The 19,291-nt window shown below is 37.8% G+C and overlaps 1 protein-coding gene and 1 non-coding gene across 2 annotated transcripts; one reads left to right on the forward strand and one right to left on the reverse strand.

The window, feature by feature from the left end:
* The first annotated feature begins 1,989 nt into the window (after positions 1-1,989).
* Positions 1,990-16,645, forward strand: LOC143862280 (argininosuccinate synthase, chloroplastic-like). The gene is made up of 10 exons (XM_077373298.1): positions 1,990-2,290; positions 2,952-3,010; positions 3,090-3,171; positions 11,340-11,478; positions 12,021-12,069; positions 13,094-13,276; positions 14,328-14,402; positions 14,488-14,673; positions 15,275-15,363; positions 15,937-16,645. Exons 1-10 carry the CDS (start codon positions 2,221-2,223, stop codon positions 16,487-16,489), a joined length of 1,485 nt encoding a protein of 494 aa, XP_077229413.1. The 5' UTR covers positions 1,990-2,220; the 3' UTR covers positions 16,490-16,645.
* Positions 16,646-17,689: 1,044 nt separating this feature from the next.
* Positions 17,690-17,761, reverse strand: TRNAT-CGU (transfer RNA threonine (anticodon CGU)). Its single transcript has one exon. It is a non-coding gene; the product is annotated as a tRNA-Thr (tRNA).
* Positions 17,762-19,291: the final 1,530 nt, after the last annotated feature.

Genomic DNA, 19,291 nt, shown 5'->3' on the forward strand with positions numbered 1-19,291 from the left:
GTTCCAACAACTGCCACACGTGAGATCCTGATTGTCTTCCTCCCAGTGTTCTTGCCTACTGGGGGACAGAAGGAAACCCGATGATATCCCTCCAAATAAAACATAACTATATTGTTTCCCTCTAAATTGTGGAAAGGACAAAAAAAACTTCTAAAAAAAATTATCTCCTAGAAATATTTCTTAGTATCCAAACCGGGCCTTAAAAGGATTTTATGGAAAGTATCATTTTTAATTTGGAAATGAATTCGGCATTCGCTTTTCGAAATGACGGTGTTGAAAAGCCTCCCTTTGTCAATAATGACACTCCATTTTCATTTTGTAGTATTTTTTTGTAACTAGTTGTCAAAGCTCTTCTTATACAGAGCGAAATGCTGTTTTTAGAAATTATATGGTGTCCTAGTGTGAAGTCCATTGTAAAACAAACATGCATGGTGTGGGTCATTGGATTAAAGTCATGGGTATGCTCCCCAATGGCAAGAGTTTGAATCACCCAGGGTTACCCGATGCGCATGGTTTTACGGGTGATTGCAAGCATCCATAGGCATGGATTTAAATTTCGGTTTCAGTTTCACTCTTGGCCGAAACTGAAATTTCGGCAGAAATCCTGAAATTTCAGCCGAAATCCAGTGATAAAAAAGTATTATTTTATTAATTCCCAAATTTGGCCAAAAATTTCAGAATAGTAAAGTTATTTAAAAAAAATTATAGTTTTTCGAAATTTCGACTGAAATTTGGGATTTCGCAAAATTTGAGATTTCGGCTTTGGTCCCAACCGACGAAATTTAAAACCATGTCCGTAGGGAATAGTCCCTCCCTACAAAATTGGGTGGGGATACCCTATGTCATAAAAAAAGAGTCCAGTGTAGGATCGCCCTTTATATTTAATCCAACATCAGCCTCTCGGGCACCATATAAAATCAATGCTAATTTACGGGGCGCCCTTGACAAATCCTAGCAAGAAGTTGAATTTATAATGACAGTGGAAACATAAATTAAAGGAGATATAAATGTGTTTGGTGACGTGTATTATGGGGGCGCCTTTGCTGCTGAGTGTACCTTTTAGCTAGACTTGGCAAACGGTCGGGTTGGGTTAGGTTACCCGTGGGTGATGCAGGTGCAGGTCAAATGGGTTGGGTAAAAAATGACCTACATCCCTACACTTAGGTGACGCGCACCCACTGCGGGTGGGTTGGGTCAACCCCGCGGGTAACCCGCAATTTTTTGCTAAAGAGTTATTTTTTTTGGGCGGTGAAATATTCACCCAACTATGTATGAATTCACCCCTTCTATATATGAATTCACCCCCTAAGTTTCAGAATGATCCAAAACTGTCCATTTGATGGGCCACAACGTAAATAGGCTGTGCCCCAAAAATCATTTTGATAGGATGATCCTAACCGTCCAATCTATAGAAGTTTACAAAATCTGAGTCCCTTTTTAGATCAGAGGGTTAGAATCATCCTATGGTAATGATTTTTTGGGCACAACCTAGTTACTTTGTGACCCATCAAATGGACGGTTTGGATCATCTTATGGTGTGGGCTGTACCGACCATTTTGAAAAATAGGGGGTGTATTCAATTTAATTCGACTATTCCAGCCACTCAAACCAAAAAAAAATGGTAAAGAAAAAACGAATTGCAGGTACCCGCGGGTTCACCCGACCCAACTTTCGCGGGTTGGGTGACCCGCGTGTCAATTTGAGTGACACGTACCCACAAATTTACGCGTGGGTTGGGTCGACCCAAGGTCACAGGTTGATTTTGCCAGGTCTACTTTTAGCATTGCTCTAATTCCTGGACTATCAAGTGTAAATCAAAAAACTATTTAACAAAGGGAGAGTGTCATTATCAAAACAAGGAGTAGGGATATGAAGAAAATCTTTGTCTCCATCCAAAATAGCAAAGGTGGATGATTTATTGATTTCCGCACGTGAACAAGATCCCCACATTGGCCTACCCAACAACCCTCACAGCATTCCCACGTGCATGCAGACCAATCGGTCGCATGTCACTTGGGCAAAGTATGTGTGGCGGCTAAACCCTAGTAAAAACCCTAAAACAAGGTTGTCCAGTCTTGGCGATTGAAAAGGCAAGAAAAGAGACAATAGGGAAAATTCCCACATTTGACTGCTCATCCGCACTAGATTTTGGAACCCTAGATTGAGAACATATCTTCAAGTGAAATTGTTTGAACCCTAGAGTTTGAGCATTGCATTCATATGGCTCAGTTACAGGCCATTGCTTCATGTTCTTCCCCCAACCTCTCCTTTCATGGCCCCAACAAAGCAGGTCTCTTTCTTTACTTCTCTTCCCCCAGGAAATCCTCTCTCTCTCTCTCTCTCTCTCTCTCTCTAGCTCTGTCTGTCTGTCTGTTTCTTTAATTTTCCGTTATCTATGATGATATAAAATGTGTGGTTTGCAACTGTTTGGTTTTGTTTTTCATAGGTGCTATTTGTAGTTGCATGCTTGAATTTTTTAAGTTTTTTTTTTTTTTTTTTTTTTTTGGGTGGTAAGAAGAGGTATTTCTTTTTGACATATAAACGCGTCTAGTAATCGATTTATTCCCTGTTTGTATAGCAAGAATTTTTTGGAAGGAAATGAAAATATATTTCTAAAAGTTCCTGCTTTTTTGTTTTTTACACATGAAGAAGATAACTTGAACAAACCCTATTTATGATTTTGTTCCTCTAAGTTATCCATAACTATATCATTTCCTCTAAATCATAGAAAGAAAGAAAAATTTCTGTCAGAAATGTTTTTCTTGCAATCCAAACAGGGCCTTATGGAAGCAGATTTATTTCCTCTGTTTATGAATGAACGATCTATAAATTGAGCTAAAAAGAAGAGCAATGAGGGGCATAAATGGAGAACATTGATGAGAATTTAGGTCTTTGTAGTATATTTGTATTTTTTATATTAATTTTGAGGTTATGGTGTGTCAATCTTGCAGAAACAACCTTTTATCGTGATCAGCTTTACTGCCCAAGGAAGTTGTCTTCGTTCTTAGAGGTGGTGTAACTTTTGAATTTTTTTTTTTTTCTATGTATATGTTTGCTTTAATGGGTTGATAGTGCTTGCTCCTTATTAGTTAGGGGCGAAATCAAGTGGGCTCCATGGTGACATGGCCGTTTGTCACACTTCACACATAATTCAAGTTTCACACAATCGAGGTATTGTGACTAAATGATTATCTTTAGTGTTCTTGTTATTATTAAAAAGAGTTTTAGAACATAGTAAAGGATTATCTGTGCATTTGTAGGTCCTCTACACTTTTTGTTTGGCATAAACCATGTATGACCGCATTGGTAGTTTATTAATGATGAAGCAGCTATCAGTAATTTATTTATTTGTTTACACACTTCCATCCAATCCTACATTGCTACTTTCACGCAAATTATGCCTTCTGCTATTCTTTACTAATGCTAACCATTTTGCCAATTCACAGGCTTTTTTTTCCCATGTAGAGCTTTGGTAACATTTCTGTTTTGTTTGGTCAATTTGGATTCATTTCCTTTCTAAGTTTATTTCACTCCAATCTATCTTGTTGTGGATGTTCTTTATGCTGGTTTCCATATTATTTGTGGTTTGATGCAAAGGAGCATACGCCACATGAATTTCAAAATATCTTGCTAATTCTGGTATTTCACATCAAGCTTCTTGTGCTCATAACCATTAAAAAAAAATTTCCTTTTTTTTAATGGTCTTAAGAAAAAGAAATTTTTTTAATGGTCCATGAGAAAATTGAGTAGTCGAACATAAACATCAGCATTTTATTGAAGTTGCTCGTACTTTATAAATTCATATGACTGTCCTTAAAGAGAGACATGGTCTTAACTTCATGTTTTTTGGTCTATCGAATGCTGTCTTCCATCTTACTTGTGAAGTCTCTTCATTTTATTTCCTTCTTGGCAATCCCTTCTTTTCTCTCTCCTATAGTGTTTTGTTCATTCATGATGCCACTTTCTTGGAGTACATCCCTTTGGTGCAGATCTCCTCGACGAAAACCGTCCCAGTTTTCTCTTTTCACCTCTAAAAACAGTGAAACAATGGATGATTTACTCCTACATTGTAGGATGGCTAGAGGTGTAGGGCAAAGTACTTTCTAGAATTGGAATTGCATGGGTGTTTCCGGCAAAACTAGTGGAATTATTGGAAAGTTGGGCATTAGCTCCATGGAAGAGAGAGAGGGGGGGATACTGTGGCACGTCGCATTTTTAGCAGCTATATGGGTTCTATGGAAAGAACGTAACTCAAGGATATTTAAAGGCCATATAAAAGGACCCCATTTCCTATTCAACAAGGTGATAGCTAATACCATCTCTTGGGTAAAAACTCTCTCATGTTTTAGATTTGTTTCAACCTTCGATATATGGTATGTATGGAAGGAAATTTGCTATGAATCAAGCTTTGAACCGAAGGTGGTGCAAGATTGGATGCGGGGGCTCATGGTTTTTTGAAACTCAATTTTGATGGATCAAGTATGGGAAAACTAGGCCCATTTGGTATAGGAGATTTCTTTAGGGATGAACTTGGTTCGGTAAAATGGGCTTTCAAGGGTCCCATTGGACTGGCAGATGCAAATTAAGTGGAAGCATGAGCCATACATCAAGGAATAAAGTTTCTTGAGAATGAAGATGTCAACAAGGTGGTAATAGAAGGAGACTCGCTCAATATAATAAGGTGGCTCAGAGGATCACATTCTATGCCATGGAGATTCATAGCCTTCTTTGATGAAATCCAAGAGAAGGTCCAGGGAACATCTATATCCTTCCATCACGTAAGACGATCGGCTAATGGAGAGGCAGACAGATTGGCTAGGGAAAGGGTATCCAGGGAGAGCTTGGAGCTATTTGATTTTCTTCCTTCCCGAGTATACTTGTGGATCGTAGTAGTTTTTTCTTGTCCTTTCCTCTTTTATGCTTGTGTTGTTTTTCTTGTATGTTGCTGACCTCCTCGGTCTCTCTTCGTCTTTAATGCAATCTTTTTACCATTCAAAAAGAAAAATATTATCTAAAAACAGCCACTACAGGTTTATACGAGAAGGAATTAATGAGAAGTTGATACTTGACTCTACTTGTTCCACAATTGTCATTTGTGTTCGAGGAAACTATGGTTAATCATACTTCTTCAAGTGTTCTTATAGCTATTCGTAAAGGTAAAATGTTGTTTGCTTAGCATTCTATTGCCAATTTTGTTTCCTTTGCTTCACTGCGATGGATGAAGGCATGCAAAATGCTGTTTGTTTAGCATCCTATTGCCAATTTTGTTTCCTTTGCTTCACTATGTTGGATGAAGGCAATTGATCATGAAACAAGCATCCTTCAAAAGAAGAAAAATTAAGCATGAGATCTAGCTGAATTACTTGTTGAAAAACGTGTTGTTGGTGTTTTGTGTGTGTGTGCGTGCGTGTGTGTGTGTGTGTGGGGGGGGGGGGGGGGGTTGCACACATGCGTGTATTTATATTGTTAATTATCCACATGATGACACCCTAGGAAGCACGGGTACTCTCCCGGGGCTCCCGCACCCGCACCCGACACGTATGGGGTGCGGGTACGTCCGGGGTACGCACCCCATTTAAAAAAGAAAGAAAGAAATAGTTTTGGTGGTTGGGTGCGTGTCGGGTGCGCACCACGCGTACCCGACACGTTCTGCTGCTTCTCTTTCCTCTCCTGTACTTCTCTCTACTTTTTTGTACTCGGTATCTACTTTCCTGTACTCCGTATTTGCATGTAAACCTACTCAGTATCTACTTTCCTGTACTCCGTATTTGCATGTAAACCATTTAAGTAAATGTCTTTACTATTTTATTGTCCATTTACTTAAGATTTACATGTAAATAACGGAATTCCCCCCTTTTGGATTATTAAAAATAGTTTCAACACCCAAATCTAAAAGGAAAAAAAGTCAACACTCCAGTTCTAGTACAAAATTCAAAGATAAAGGGTCGGGTCAAAATTTTAACTTTCTTAACTTCCAAACGGTGGGTTATTTTTCAAATTTTAAAAATTCATAAAATCTATCGTGTCCAAACATTATTAAATCCCAAAAGTCCGGTAAAAAAAATCTCATAATTTGGTCTCTAAAAATTATTCATCGTGTCAGGCACTGGTCAACACACTGGTTAACACACTGGTGACAGACTTTTTTTTTCTAATGAATGATGTATTGATGCCTCATGTTCTGAAATATGGAACTTAATCACTTATGAAATGAAGAGTAATATTAGAATTCTCCATTTTGGTGATGTTATTGTTATTTGATTGCTCTACAATTAATTTTTTTTAAAATTTTTATAAATATATAATAAAATATTAAAATATATTATTATATTCGGCGTACCAGAACGTACCCGCACCCAGTTTTTTTGGCAAATCACGTACCCACGTACCCGTGTCGTGTCGTACCCGCACCCCATACCCGTACCCGTGCTTCATAGATGACACCATTGAGAGCTTAGAGGAAAGGTTGGTTGCTAAATGTTACACACCGATGTTTGGCATTGATTACTATGAAACAATTTTCCAATCGCCAAACTAAATTCCATTAGAGTGATTCTCTAGTCTCTAACCAAGATTGGCCTTTGTGGCAAATAGATTAAAAGAATGTTGCGCACATGCATGTATTTATACTGTTAATTATCCACATGATGACACCATTGAGAGCTTAGAGGAAAGGTTGGTTGCTAAATGTTACACACCGATGTTTGGCATTGATTACTATGAAACAATTTTCCAATCGCCAAACTAAATTCCATTAGAGTGATTCTCTAGTCTCTAACCAAGATTGGCCGTTGTGGCAAATAGATTAAAAGAATGCTTTCTTGCATGCTAATTTACAAGAGGAAGTTTACAACCTTCAAGGAATGTTGCTCAAGGGGAGTCTGGTAAGTTGCGTAAGTTATAAAATGCTATCTATGGTTTGAAACAATCTCCTCGTGGTTGGTTTGATAAGCTTTAACTCCAATGTTACCAAGTATGATTTTTGCTAAAGTTAAGTGGGCCACTCAATGTTTGCATGGATCCAGGCGAGTAGCATCATCATTAGTGCATGTGAAGATCTAGGCAACTGATACAAGAGCACCATTATAAACTTGGGGAAGGAGCACTATCATCCTTTTTCTTTTTAATTTTGCTTTGGGGTTTTAGTGACTTAAAATGTTGGGGGACCTTCAACTTATGTCATAACTAAAATAATTTAAGTTAGGGTTTTAATTACTAAAGTGGTGGCACAATCAACTAAATGAGGCTTTGTTTAATGAAGGAGTTAGATTTATGAAGCCAGGAGTTAGATTAGTTATCTCGTTCCTTAATGAGGTAGGGACTTAGATTACTCTGTGTTCCTTAATGAGACATTGTTTATTGAAGGATGCTCACTAAATGTCAGCAGATGGATCATATTATGGCTGGGGTACGGAGGGAGCCCTGCTGTTGTGTTTGAAGGAATATTGGAAAGATTAAAATACTAAGGTACAGTCTAGTCACAAATAGGGGGGAGACTAATGCAGATGCATGCAGATTAGCGAAGGAAGGGGTGACTAGCACATCACTTGTGATTAGATATATAAAATGTAGAACTTGCATAGTATTGTTTTTTGCTTGATCATCTCGATTGGGACTTTTATTTCTATGACTACTTAATGAAATTCTAATACTACTGAAAAAGGAGTTGGAAATTCAGAAAAATAAGGATTCAAAGCATAGATATTTTTCCCATTGGTTTGATTAGATCTAAGACTGAGCGGCGGGTTCATCCATTTGTATCCATCAGGTCAAAAGATCAGCAAATGGTGATGCCGATAGGTTAGCTAGGGCAGGCGTATCCAAGAAGAGCCTAGAGATGTTTGATTATCTCCCTCCTTGGGGTTTTTTTTTCTTATTAGTACTCTTTTGTAGTCTATACTTGTACTGATCCCATGGCCAGTCACGGGACCTCCCACTTTTTCTTTATTTAATATAATCACTCGCTAAATGTCAGCAGGTGCGTGTATTTATATTGTTAATTATCCACATGATGACACCATTGAGAGCTTAGAGGAAAGGTTGGTTGCTAAATGTTACACACCGACGTTTCGCATTGATTACTATGAAACAATTTTCCAATCGCCAAACTAAATTCCATTAGAGTGATTCTCTAGTCTCTAACCAAGATTGGCCGTTGTGGCAAATAGATTAAAAGAATGCTTTCTTGCATGCTAATTTACAAGAGGAAGTTTACAACCTTCAAGGTATGTTGCTCAAGGGGAGTCTGGTAAGTTGTGTAAGTTATAAAATGCTATCTATGGTTTGAAACAATCTCCTTGTGGTTGGTTTGATAAGCTTTAACTCCAATGTTACCAAGTATGGTTTTTGCTAAAGTCAAGTGGGCCCCTCAATGTTTGCATGGATCCAGGCGAGTAGCATCATCATTAGTGTATGCGAAGATCTAGGCAACTGATACAAGAGCACCATTATAAACTTGGGGAAGGAGCACTATCATCCTTTTTCTTTTTAATTTTGCTTTGGGGTTTTAGTCACTTAAAATGTTGGGGGACCTTCAACTTATGTCATAACTAAAATAATTTAAGTTAGGGTTTTAATTACTAAAGTGATGGGCACAATCAACTAAATGAGGCTTTGTTTAATGAAGGAGTTAGATTTATGAAGCCGGGAGTTAGATTAGTTATCTCGTTCCTTAATGAGGTAGGGACTTAGATTACTCTGTGTTCCTTAATGAGACATTGTTTATTGAAGGATGCTCACTAAATGTCAGCAGATGGATCATATTATGGCTGGGTTACCGAGGGAGCCCTGCTGTTGTGTTTGAAGGAATATTGGAAAGATTAAAATACTAAGGTACAGTCTAGTCACAAATAGGGGGACACTAATGCGGATGCATGCAGATTAGCGAAGGAAGGGGTGACTAGCACATCGCTTGTGATTAGATATATAAAATGTAGAACTTGCATAGTATTGTTTTTTGCTTGATCATCTCGATTGGGACTTTTATTTCTATGACTACTTAATGAAATTCTAAGACTACTGAAAAAGGGGTTGGAAATTCAGAAAAATAAGGATTCAAAGCATAGATATTTTTCCCATTGGTTTGATTAGATCGAAGACTGAGCGGCGGGTTCATCCATTTGTATCCATCATGTCAAAAGATCAGCAAATAGTGATGCTGATAGGTTAGCTAGGGCAGGCGTATCCAAGAAGAGCCTAGAGATGTTTGATTATCTCTCTCCTTTGGGGTTTTTTTTTCTTCTTAGTACTCTTTTGTAGTCTATACTTGTACTGATCCCATGGCCAGTCATGGGACCTCCCACTTTTTCTTTATTTAATATAATCACTCGCTAAAATGTCAGCAGGTGCGTGTATTTATATTGTTAATTATCCACATGATGACACCATTGAGAGCTTGCAGGAAAGGTTGGTTGCTAAATGTTACACACCGACGTTTGGCATTGATTACTATCAAACAATTTTCCAATCGCCAAACTAAAATCCAATAGAGTGATTCTCTAGTCTCTGACCAAGATTTGCCGTTGTGGCAAATAGATTAAAAGAATGCTTTCTTGCATGCTAATTTACAAGAGGAAGTTTACAACCTTCAAGGTATGTTGCTCAAGGGGAGTCTGGTAAGTTGTGTAAGTTATAAAATGCTATCTATGGTTTGAAACAATCTCCTCGTGGTTGGTTTTATAAGCTTTAACTCCAATGTTACCAAGTATGGTTTTTGCTAAAGTCAAGTGGGCCACTCAATGTTTGCATGGATCCAGGCGAGTAGCATCATCATTAGTGCATGCGAAGATCTAGGCAACTGATACAAGAGCACCATTTTAAACTTGGGGAAGGAGCACTATCATCCTTTTTCTTTTTAATTTTGCTTTGGGGTTTTAGTGACTTGAAATGTTGGGGGACCTTCAACTTATGTCATAACTAAAATAATTTAAGTTAGGGTTTTCATTACTAAAGTGGTGGGCACAATCAACTAAATGAGGCTTTGTTTAATAAAGGAGTTAGATTTATGAAGCCGGGAGTTAGATTAGTTATCTCGTTCCTTAATGAGGCAGGGACTTAGATTACTCTGTGTTCCTTAATGAGACATTGTTTATTGAAGGATGCTCACTAAATGTCAGCAGATGGATCATATTATGGCTGGGGTACGGAGGGAGCCCTGCTGTTGTGTTTGAAGGAATATTGGAAAGATTAAAATACTAAGGTACAGTCTAGTCACAAGTAGGGGGAGACTAATGCGGATGCATGCAGATTAGCGAAGGAAGGGGTGACTAGCACATCGCTTGTGATTAGATATATAAAATGTAGAACTTGCATAGTATTGTTTTTTGCTTGTTCATCTCGATTGGGACTTTTATTTCTATGACTACTTAATGAAATTCTAATACTACTGAAAAAGGAGTTGGAAATTCAGAAAAATAAGGATTCAAAGCATAGATATTTTTCCCATTGGTTTGATTAGATCTAAGACTGAGCGGCGGGTTCATCCATTTGTATCCATCATGTCAAAAGAGCAGCAAATAGTGATGCCGATAGGTTAGCTAGGGCAGGCGTATCCAAGAAGAGCCTAGAGATGTTTGATTATTTCCCTCCTTTGGGGTTTTTTTTTTCTTATTTGTACACTTTTGTAGTCTATACTTGTATTGATCCCATGGCCAGTCACGGGACGTCCCACTTTTTCTTTATTTAATATAATCACTCGCGTTTTAAAAAACCCTAGATATTCCACATACTTGTATATTTTTCACAATACAGTCCAAATTAACTATATGGAGTGGTGGTTCAGTGTATTCTTTTAGATTTTAACAGTTGTAGATTCAAATCACGCAATATTGGTTGTAGAAATGTTGTGAAATTACTCAAATTTATTGTTATTTGAAAATTTTGTCGTAATTGGATGTCATGAAATCTTGCAAATTTGCTAATTTTTATTTTTTTAAAAGCAAAATTTATAATTTTTTTCATGAAAAACACCTCCCAAGAGAAGCTACAACTCAACTCAACTCTCAACAAAGGCTTTGTCCCATACTGGTTTGGCTCGGCTAAATGAATCCTTTAGAAAAATTTCATGAAGAAGGTGAAAGGAATCTACCCGGCTCTAATCCTGGCTCTAGTTGGGTTCGTCTACTTGGATCATTTTCTTCCAATAGAAGCTACTGAGCCTTAACATTTCAGAATTTCATTGAATTCTGTAGCTATGCTACCAAATGGCATATTCTTCTTACTATGCAGCAAATATGACATTTTATTGTAAACATTTGTTGAACATTCTGATTTACTGTAAGATTTTTGTCTCCTTTAGCCCATACTCTTTGTAACTCTAACATGATTGTTCTTAAATGCAGTCATTCAGGCTGTACTGGCCAGTGAAAAAGAGACTTGTGCATCTGGGTCTGTAACTGGTGGACTGCGTGGCAAGTTAAATAAAGTAGTTCTAGCTTACAGTGGTGGCTTAGACACCTCAGTGATTGTCCCTTGGCTAAGGTATAGCATCTATGATACATTGTTTTATTTGTTTTCATGTACATTTGGTCCATAAAGATAAATAAGATTCTTGAACAAAAAAGTAGTTTTGTATTAATATCAAAGACTTGGATCTGAGAGGACTAAATGTTCCATTTTCATATTGAGTGAGGCCAGCTCCAATGGGTTTTTATCTTTCCTTCATCCAAATCCCTTTTGGGAGAGCAAGCATAACTGTACTTATAGCTTATATATTTGCAATATATTTTACTTTCATTGGGCAATGATTTCTTTCATCAGACATTTCATACCTTTTACGCCCTACCTTATTGTGCCATGAACAGGTCGTTGGACTTATGATTTGATATATTTCTGTGAAATATTGTTGTAAACTCAAACGTGCAATTGTAGGTGATGTATAATGCATGGGTTTTGAGATTACCTGTTTGCAAGCTTTGTTCTGCGTGACTTGTATGTTTCTAGTGGATTTGTACATATTAATTCTTTCTATTTGGATAATTTGTTTCCTCATCACTCTCGTCCTTTACTACTTTTCATTGCAGGGAGAATTATGGCTGTGACGTCGTTTGCTTCACTGCAGATGTTGGTCAGGTAAGTCAGTGATAAGTATGAATATGCTATTTTGTTCCTGAGCAAATTATCATTCTTGTATTGTACTTTAAAATTGGATTTTATTTTTGGATTCTTCTGAGATGCTAAGTTTTTTCTTTTTTCCTTTTGAATGGTACCTGAGAGGCTAAGTTATATTATAAATTTATAATAAAAGCTGTTCTAGATGGTTAACGTTTAATTCATCAAAGGAGCTTGTACTTGCAGATCTGCTTGAATGACATTTTTTTAATTTCATATCAGATATGCACATTTACAGTTCTGTATGCATGTATTTGTTTGATGCTATAACTGTATACATTTACATTAGAGGGGGCTGTCCTAAGTAAAAAAAAAGGGGGGCAAATTTATCATTTCACATATATATTTTAATTGTGATTTGTACTAGTCAACGACAAATACAAGAAATACAGGACTATTTCATAACTGTAATTATGAGATTTAACACTTCCAACTTGTCATTTATCCTCTTGTTTTATCAAATTTGCTTTTTTCTCGTATTCTATTGTGAGACTCCATTGGAGTGCTCCTTCCTCTTCTTCTGTAATGATGATGATCTCTTCGAGTGTATTTCAGTTGTGAGTAGTCAACAGCGAATACTAAATATACATAACTATTTATTCATACCTAACTTCCTATTTATGAGATTTAACTCTTACAAATGGTCTTTTATCTTAAAGGACAGCCTTTTAATTTGAATTAAAATAACATTTTTCTTTAAAAAATAAAAAAATGCCAACAATCTCTATCATTATAAAAAAAAATTGTCCTTTATCTTTCTGCTTTATTAAATTCGCTCCACTCCTTTTCTTTATTGAGAATTCATTTGAGCCGTCCCTCTTCATTTGCATTTTAACTCTTGTTTCATACTACTTGTTGTCTCTTACGGTAGATTCTTCTTACATCTCCAGTTGAAAATTATCTATTTTTTCCTTTGCAACGATGATTTTCTCGTTGAATTATCTTTTTACCATGAATTACCTGTGTATTTACATTTATTTTGAAGGGTACGGGGGAAATGGATGGCTTGGAAAAAAAGGCCAAAGCTAGTGGTGCGAGTCAATTAGTAATAAAAGATTTGAAGGAGGAATTTGTGAGAGATTACGTATTTCCTTGTTTGCGAGCTGGTGCAATCTATGAAAGGAAGTATTTGCTGGGGACATCAATGGCCCGGCCTGTTATTGCTAAGGTAATGAGTCTTATCCAGATGCAGTAGTTTTCTGTCTTTACTTTTTTCCTTATTTGTTCTGCATAGGATGTTCTTAGATGGTGATATTTAACCGATACTATTTCTATGCAATTAAATTCCAGTGTTGTCCACAATTGAGTATTGTGACTAAGTGGGCTGTAGTGTCACTGTAGTGTATTCTTGAAAATGAGATTAGTTGGGATTGCATTTTGACGCATTTCTGCCAAGGTTACATTTGCTTGACTAGTGGTTGCATTGAGACCGATGCGTTATTTGTGACTTGCAAGAGATAAACTTGTATCTGTTTGCTGGTTTTTTATGGCTTTTCATTATACATATGGGATGCTTCATGGATTGTTTAGGTTTCTGGTGGAAGGACCCTATGTTTCTCCGCCCTTTATTATCTTGACCTTAGATTTGGGAAACTTCTATCGAAGGTGTGCTCTCACTCCAGAATGCGATACCCGGGGGTACTGAGCGGTCTCAACTCTCAATGCCTCTTTAGGCTAGGCTAGTCTTCTCTGTTATAGTGTAATCTGGAAAGAAAAAGGCTGCGACACAACTCATGTAGTTTGGACCCAATTGATGTCATTTGGTACCCATCCACATGTATTCCATTTCGATGGAGGGAGTTGCTCCATCTGCGAGGAAACCGCTGTTTGTAGAGACTTTTGACTGTTCACGTTTAGGATAGATTGTGCTCTCCGAAGGATGCTTAAATGCCTTGCAAGTGGTAGTGGATAGATTGCTTGTTCTGTGCCATGTTGGCCATTTGATGAGATTAACGCTGTCTTGACAAATTGATGCCGCGGACTCATGGAGAGATATTTGATTAGATCTCTTAGTATTGCGTAATTGCTATATCATGTTTAACTAAAGGGTACTGCGGTTTGCATATTCATTAGGAGTCACGGTGCTTGCTCAAATGGTATTGTGACCTGGGCCTCATTGCCCCTTATGGATTGCACTGTCTTATGATTGTCTTACTCTCCTAATTACATTTTGCCAATAAAAGAAATGACATATTTCTATTATATATTTTAAATCACAGGCCATGGTTGACGTTGCCAAAGAAGTTGGAGCAGATGCAGTTTCCCATGGGTGCACAGGAAAGGGAAATGATCAGGTATTTTGCATTTGCTCTCAGTGAATTATATCCACTATTGGCCTTTCTTTTAAACCCTACATGTGTCAACAATGTTTCTCTGCAGGTCCGATTTGAGCTGAGTTTCTTTGCTTTGAATCCTGAACTCAATGTTGTGGCTCCATGGAGGGAGTGGGAGATTAAAGGGCGGGAGGACGCCATCGAATATGCAAAGAAACACAATGTCCCTGTTCCAGTGACAAAGAAATCTATCTACAGCAGAGACAGGAATTTATGGCACCTTAGCCATGAGGTAATTCTAATAGCTCGTTGCTTTTCTATAAATGTGTACTAGAAGATCCTTCCATAGCTCTCTTTTTTGTGATGTGGACACGTAGGGGCTATTTGGATATGTGGATTTTAGAATCCAGGTTTTAGTTTGATAGCGGTGTAAAATTCTGGATTTTACAATCCAATATCCTGGATTTTAAGTAAGAAATCCAGGTTTTAGAAATCTCTCCCCCATCCGGAGATTTCTAAAACCTGGAAACATGGGACGATCTCCTACTCTCTCGCTTGACGGAAAGAAGGGCGAAAAATCAGAAAATGACGGACGTTCTCCTTCTCTCGTATTCCATGCCGATGACAGTGTTCTGGCTTTTTAGTTTTTTATTGAATTTGAAATCAGTCAGGTCAGAAACTATGTTGATTAGAGTTCATAATTTGGTCCTACAAGAAAGAATAGTGGTTGATTGGAGGGGTGATCTCTTTATCTATTAAAAGAAGAAAAAAAATGGATGATATATTACCAGCTAGATTCAGAAATAATTGGGCACATGGGGGGCACAAAATTTCTGAATTTGACTTTAAGAAGAATATGCTCACCTTGTGTTTCTTTATCTGTGACGTTGAAGGGCGACATTTTGGAAGATCCTGCAAATGAGCCTAAGAAGGACATGTACATGATGACTGTTGACCCGGAAGATGCTCCCGATCAGCCAGAGTATGAGACCTCATTTCATTTTCACCTTAATTGATATTTACACATTCTTTTGATACATAAGTACCTTATATTTTAAACTTTTTTGATTGGCTGTTAGAGCCATATGACAGCTCCATCTAGAGAAGAGTTACAAAGTCCAGATAGGGTCACTGAGCCAGTCCCCATTTACAAAAAGCTACTGAATATCTCTAAATGATCGGTTTCCGTTCTTATTTCTAGGAGTCTTGATTTTCGAAAGTTATAAATAAAATCCATTTATGATTTGTTTGCTTGAGTAGCTTCCGTATGATAGACTTGTTATTTTCCAAAAGAAAAAAACTGTTAATTTTCTTGCATCTTGCTGTCTTCCTCTTAGTTCTTCATTCAGAATTTCTTGTGGTTCTCTTCTAAAATAACATGGATATTACTCTTTGGAAGCTGTTATTTCCACTCGTTTTGTCACATTAACACTGTCTCTTTATTTCTAAATTTTTCTTCGGTTTGTATAATTCATTCCCCGTTGTGTTTGTCAGGTCTTTTTTGTCTAAATTTCATTTATAAATTGATATTGTTTTTCATATACTATCCATCCAGATACATAGAGATTGGAGTAGTCTCTGGACTCCCTGTATCTGTCAACGGGAAGGAGCTCTCTCCGGTATCACTCCTCTCAGAGCTCAATGAAATTGGAGGAAGACACGGAATTGGCCGTGTTGACATGGTTGAAAACCGGCTTGTTGGAATGAAAAGCCGTGGAGTCTACGAAACTCCAGGTGGGACCCTCCTTTTCAACGCCGCCCGCGAACTCGAATCTTTGACACTTGACAGAGAGACCATGCAAGTTAAAGACTCGCTGGCTCTAAAATACGCTGAACTGGTTTATGCGGGTCGTTGGTTTGATCCTCTCCGTCAATCCATGGATGCATTCATGGAGAAGATTACAGAGACCACAACAGGGTCAGTAACCCTAAAATTATACAAAGGGTCTGTCTCTGTTGTGGGCAGGAAGAGTCCTTACAGCTTGTATAGGGTAGATATATCATCGTTTGAGAGTGGGCAGATTTATAACCAGGCTGATGCTGCCGGATTTATACGGCTTTATGGACTTCCTATGAAGGTCCGAGCAATGCTTGAGAAGGGCATTTAGTGATTTTTCAGGTTTTATGTGTTGTTGGGTGGTGAGCTTTAGAAAAGGGATCATTGGTATTTATTGCATTTCTCATTCTAGAATGATTCTTAAGAGGAATGATGTTGTAAACACCTGATTTTATTTTAGTTTTATTATTATCTGAGGTTTAGGTTATTGGATAATTTATTGAAAATATTCTACATAACACCCTTTCTTTCCATCTATAGATTACCCTCCCCCCCCCCCTCCCCCCTTTTTTTTTGAGCTAACATTTGGAAAGAGTCACCCTTCATTGTTAGGTTTTCTGGTTGGCTGTAGGGACCGCTGGGGGGCTTTATGTAGTTGTACCAGTCAAAAGCGTAGTTCAAACTTCAAACTAAATGTGAAAGGGTGTTTTTACTAGAAAGGGGGTTTAAATAGGGAAATGATATCCACGCTCTTTGTTTTGATAATGACTCATTATTAGCACACCCATGTTTGATAATTCCACAAACTCATTTAATCTTTTACGATTCAAAGAGCTGTCAAATCTTATTACAGTACCCAATAGGCTCTCACAAGCCAATTTTAAGAAAAAGACAATCTGAGTGCCTGCAATTATTAAAACGTGGTAGTGTGCCAATATTGGTAGCTTTTTTTATCTGCTGTTAGAAAGCACATGGAATGCCCTGACTAAAACAAGGAACTGTGGATATCATTTTCTTCAAATTTTCTTTTACTAGAAAGCGTGGGGCCCAACAATTGAGGCACATAATTTTGTAACGCTCATCTACAGTGGGGCCCAACAATTGAATGGTTGGATCGATGACCTCTTTTACCTTTGCTACTCATACTAGAAAAATTACTTCTATACTTCTTATGGAAGAGAATGGTGATCACAAGGGTGATCCACTTTTTTTGATCCGCTGGGCATCATAGTAACCATTGATTGCATGAATAGATGTTTCTGGTCCCTTCTTGTACTGAAAAAAAATAAAATCCAACGGTTTAGCTTCTCTTGGTGGAAACCCAAACCAGATCAAGGGGCTAAGATCATTCAATCAACGGCTATTGAGAGATCTGTGCTCTCCGGTAAGATGAACGGTCCATCATGTCCATGTGGCCCCAAAAAAAGGACTTGTCAAGAAAGAACCCAACAGTACACACCCTATCAAAAGAAAGGACAACGAAAAGGAAAAAATATCGATGCCCGGACTCTATACACAAACTTTAAGTCACAGCTCCCGGCGAGGATCGAACTCGCGACCTTTGGCTTACGAAGCGAACGCACTACCACTATGCTACCGAAGCTATTTTCACCAAAAGGCCCCAAAACTTATTAGAAAAAATTTAATTATTTGACAGAGATGTGACGGGCATTTTTTGGGGTTACTAGATTGAATGATTGGAATCGGACCATTCTTGCAGAATCATACTTTGAAAATCCGCCAGAGAATGGAAGTAATTTGACGAAGATGCTGCAGGCATTCTTGTCATCAGGGTTGAGTGATTGGAATAATGGAATCAAACCCATCTTTTGGAGGGAAGATTCCTTCCACCATCATTCAACTTTGTTTCTTCCATGGTCTTATGCTACCCACCATCATAGTTACATGGGGGTGCCCAATTCTAGTGTTTGTGTAAGAGCTGGAATTTATTTAGGGAATCAATCGTGATTCCCATTCTAGTGTTTGGTACTGTCCAGACCAACGCCGGAATGGAATCAAATTTTAAATAATTATTTCAAGAGGAATGATAGATACAAGGGAGCCCTTGCATAAAGAGCCGCAAAAGGGCTCTTGATTGGATCCACGTCTTCAAATGTAACTGATTTTACGTTTTCCATTGATTTTAAAATGTCACTGAAAATGACGTGGATCCAATGAAAGGCCCTTTTGCTGCTCTTTATGCAAGGGCTCCCTTGTATCTATCATTGCTCTTATTTCAATTAAGAATACTTGTTTTTTCTAATAAAATGTGAAACCAAATTTTTTGATACAAAAATTCATAGAAATCTCACCAAGAAAAATACGGAATGCGGGCATTAGTTACCGGAAATTACGGATTTCGGGTACTTATTAAATTAAATATTAAACAATGGTGATTCTTCAAAATCAGGTGGGAAAAAGACTCCAATACCCTTCTTACATTATCAGAACAAAGATAGAGTCCTCATATGTTTGTGTTTCCATGATTCTCTTTTTCATTATTTTAGTATTTTCTTTGTACAAAAAAACCCCCTGTATTTAATGCATCGTACCCCCATTTACGTTGTTGCATTGCACAAGGCTTCTTTTGGTTCGTATCAATGTGCATTTGAACCAACAGAACCTTGGGTTCGTTTCAATCTTGGCCGTCGAAAATAACCAGAAACGGATGGATGCTTGACACATGTTAAATAACTTTTTGGAACGGTGGCCCCTTTATACACAGCTGGTTTGGTTTGGATTTGAAATTTTCCTTTGAACACCAAGTCCCATGGGTTCGTCTAAATCTTGGCCGTCACTAATATGCATAGACGGTCGAATCCACGACACGTGGACTGATAATATGGAACGGCGGCGTCTTCTAGTGATACCACCGGCATTTCTGAAAATTTTAAACCAAAACCATCCCACCGTTTGCGCTCCCTCGTCATTTCATCCGTTTCCATCTCTCTATATTCATCATCTTCTTCCTTTTAACTCTTTCATTCCTACTGTTTGTTCAACCTTGCCTTCCATTTGTTTGTCAAACTCCCTCTCTTCATCAAACCCTCTCCCCTCCAATCTAAATGCAAAATGGCCGGTTTGAAGAAATCCAAGAAGGCCGCACGAACTGCACCAACTGAGGTTCTTCCTG

Source organism: Tasmannia lanceolata, unplaced genomic scaffold, assembly GCF_043159265.1.
Source record: "Tasmannia lanceolata isolate RefF3 unplaced genomic scaffold, GAP_Taslan_0.1 ptg000037l, whole genome shotgun sequence".
NCBI lineage: Eukaryota > Viridiplantae > Streptophyta > Magnoliopsida > Canellales > Winteraceae > Tasmannia > Tasmannia lanceolata.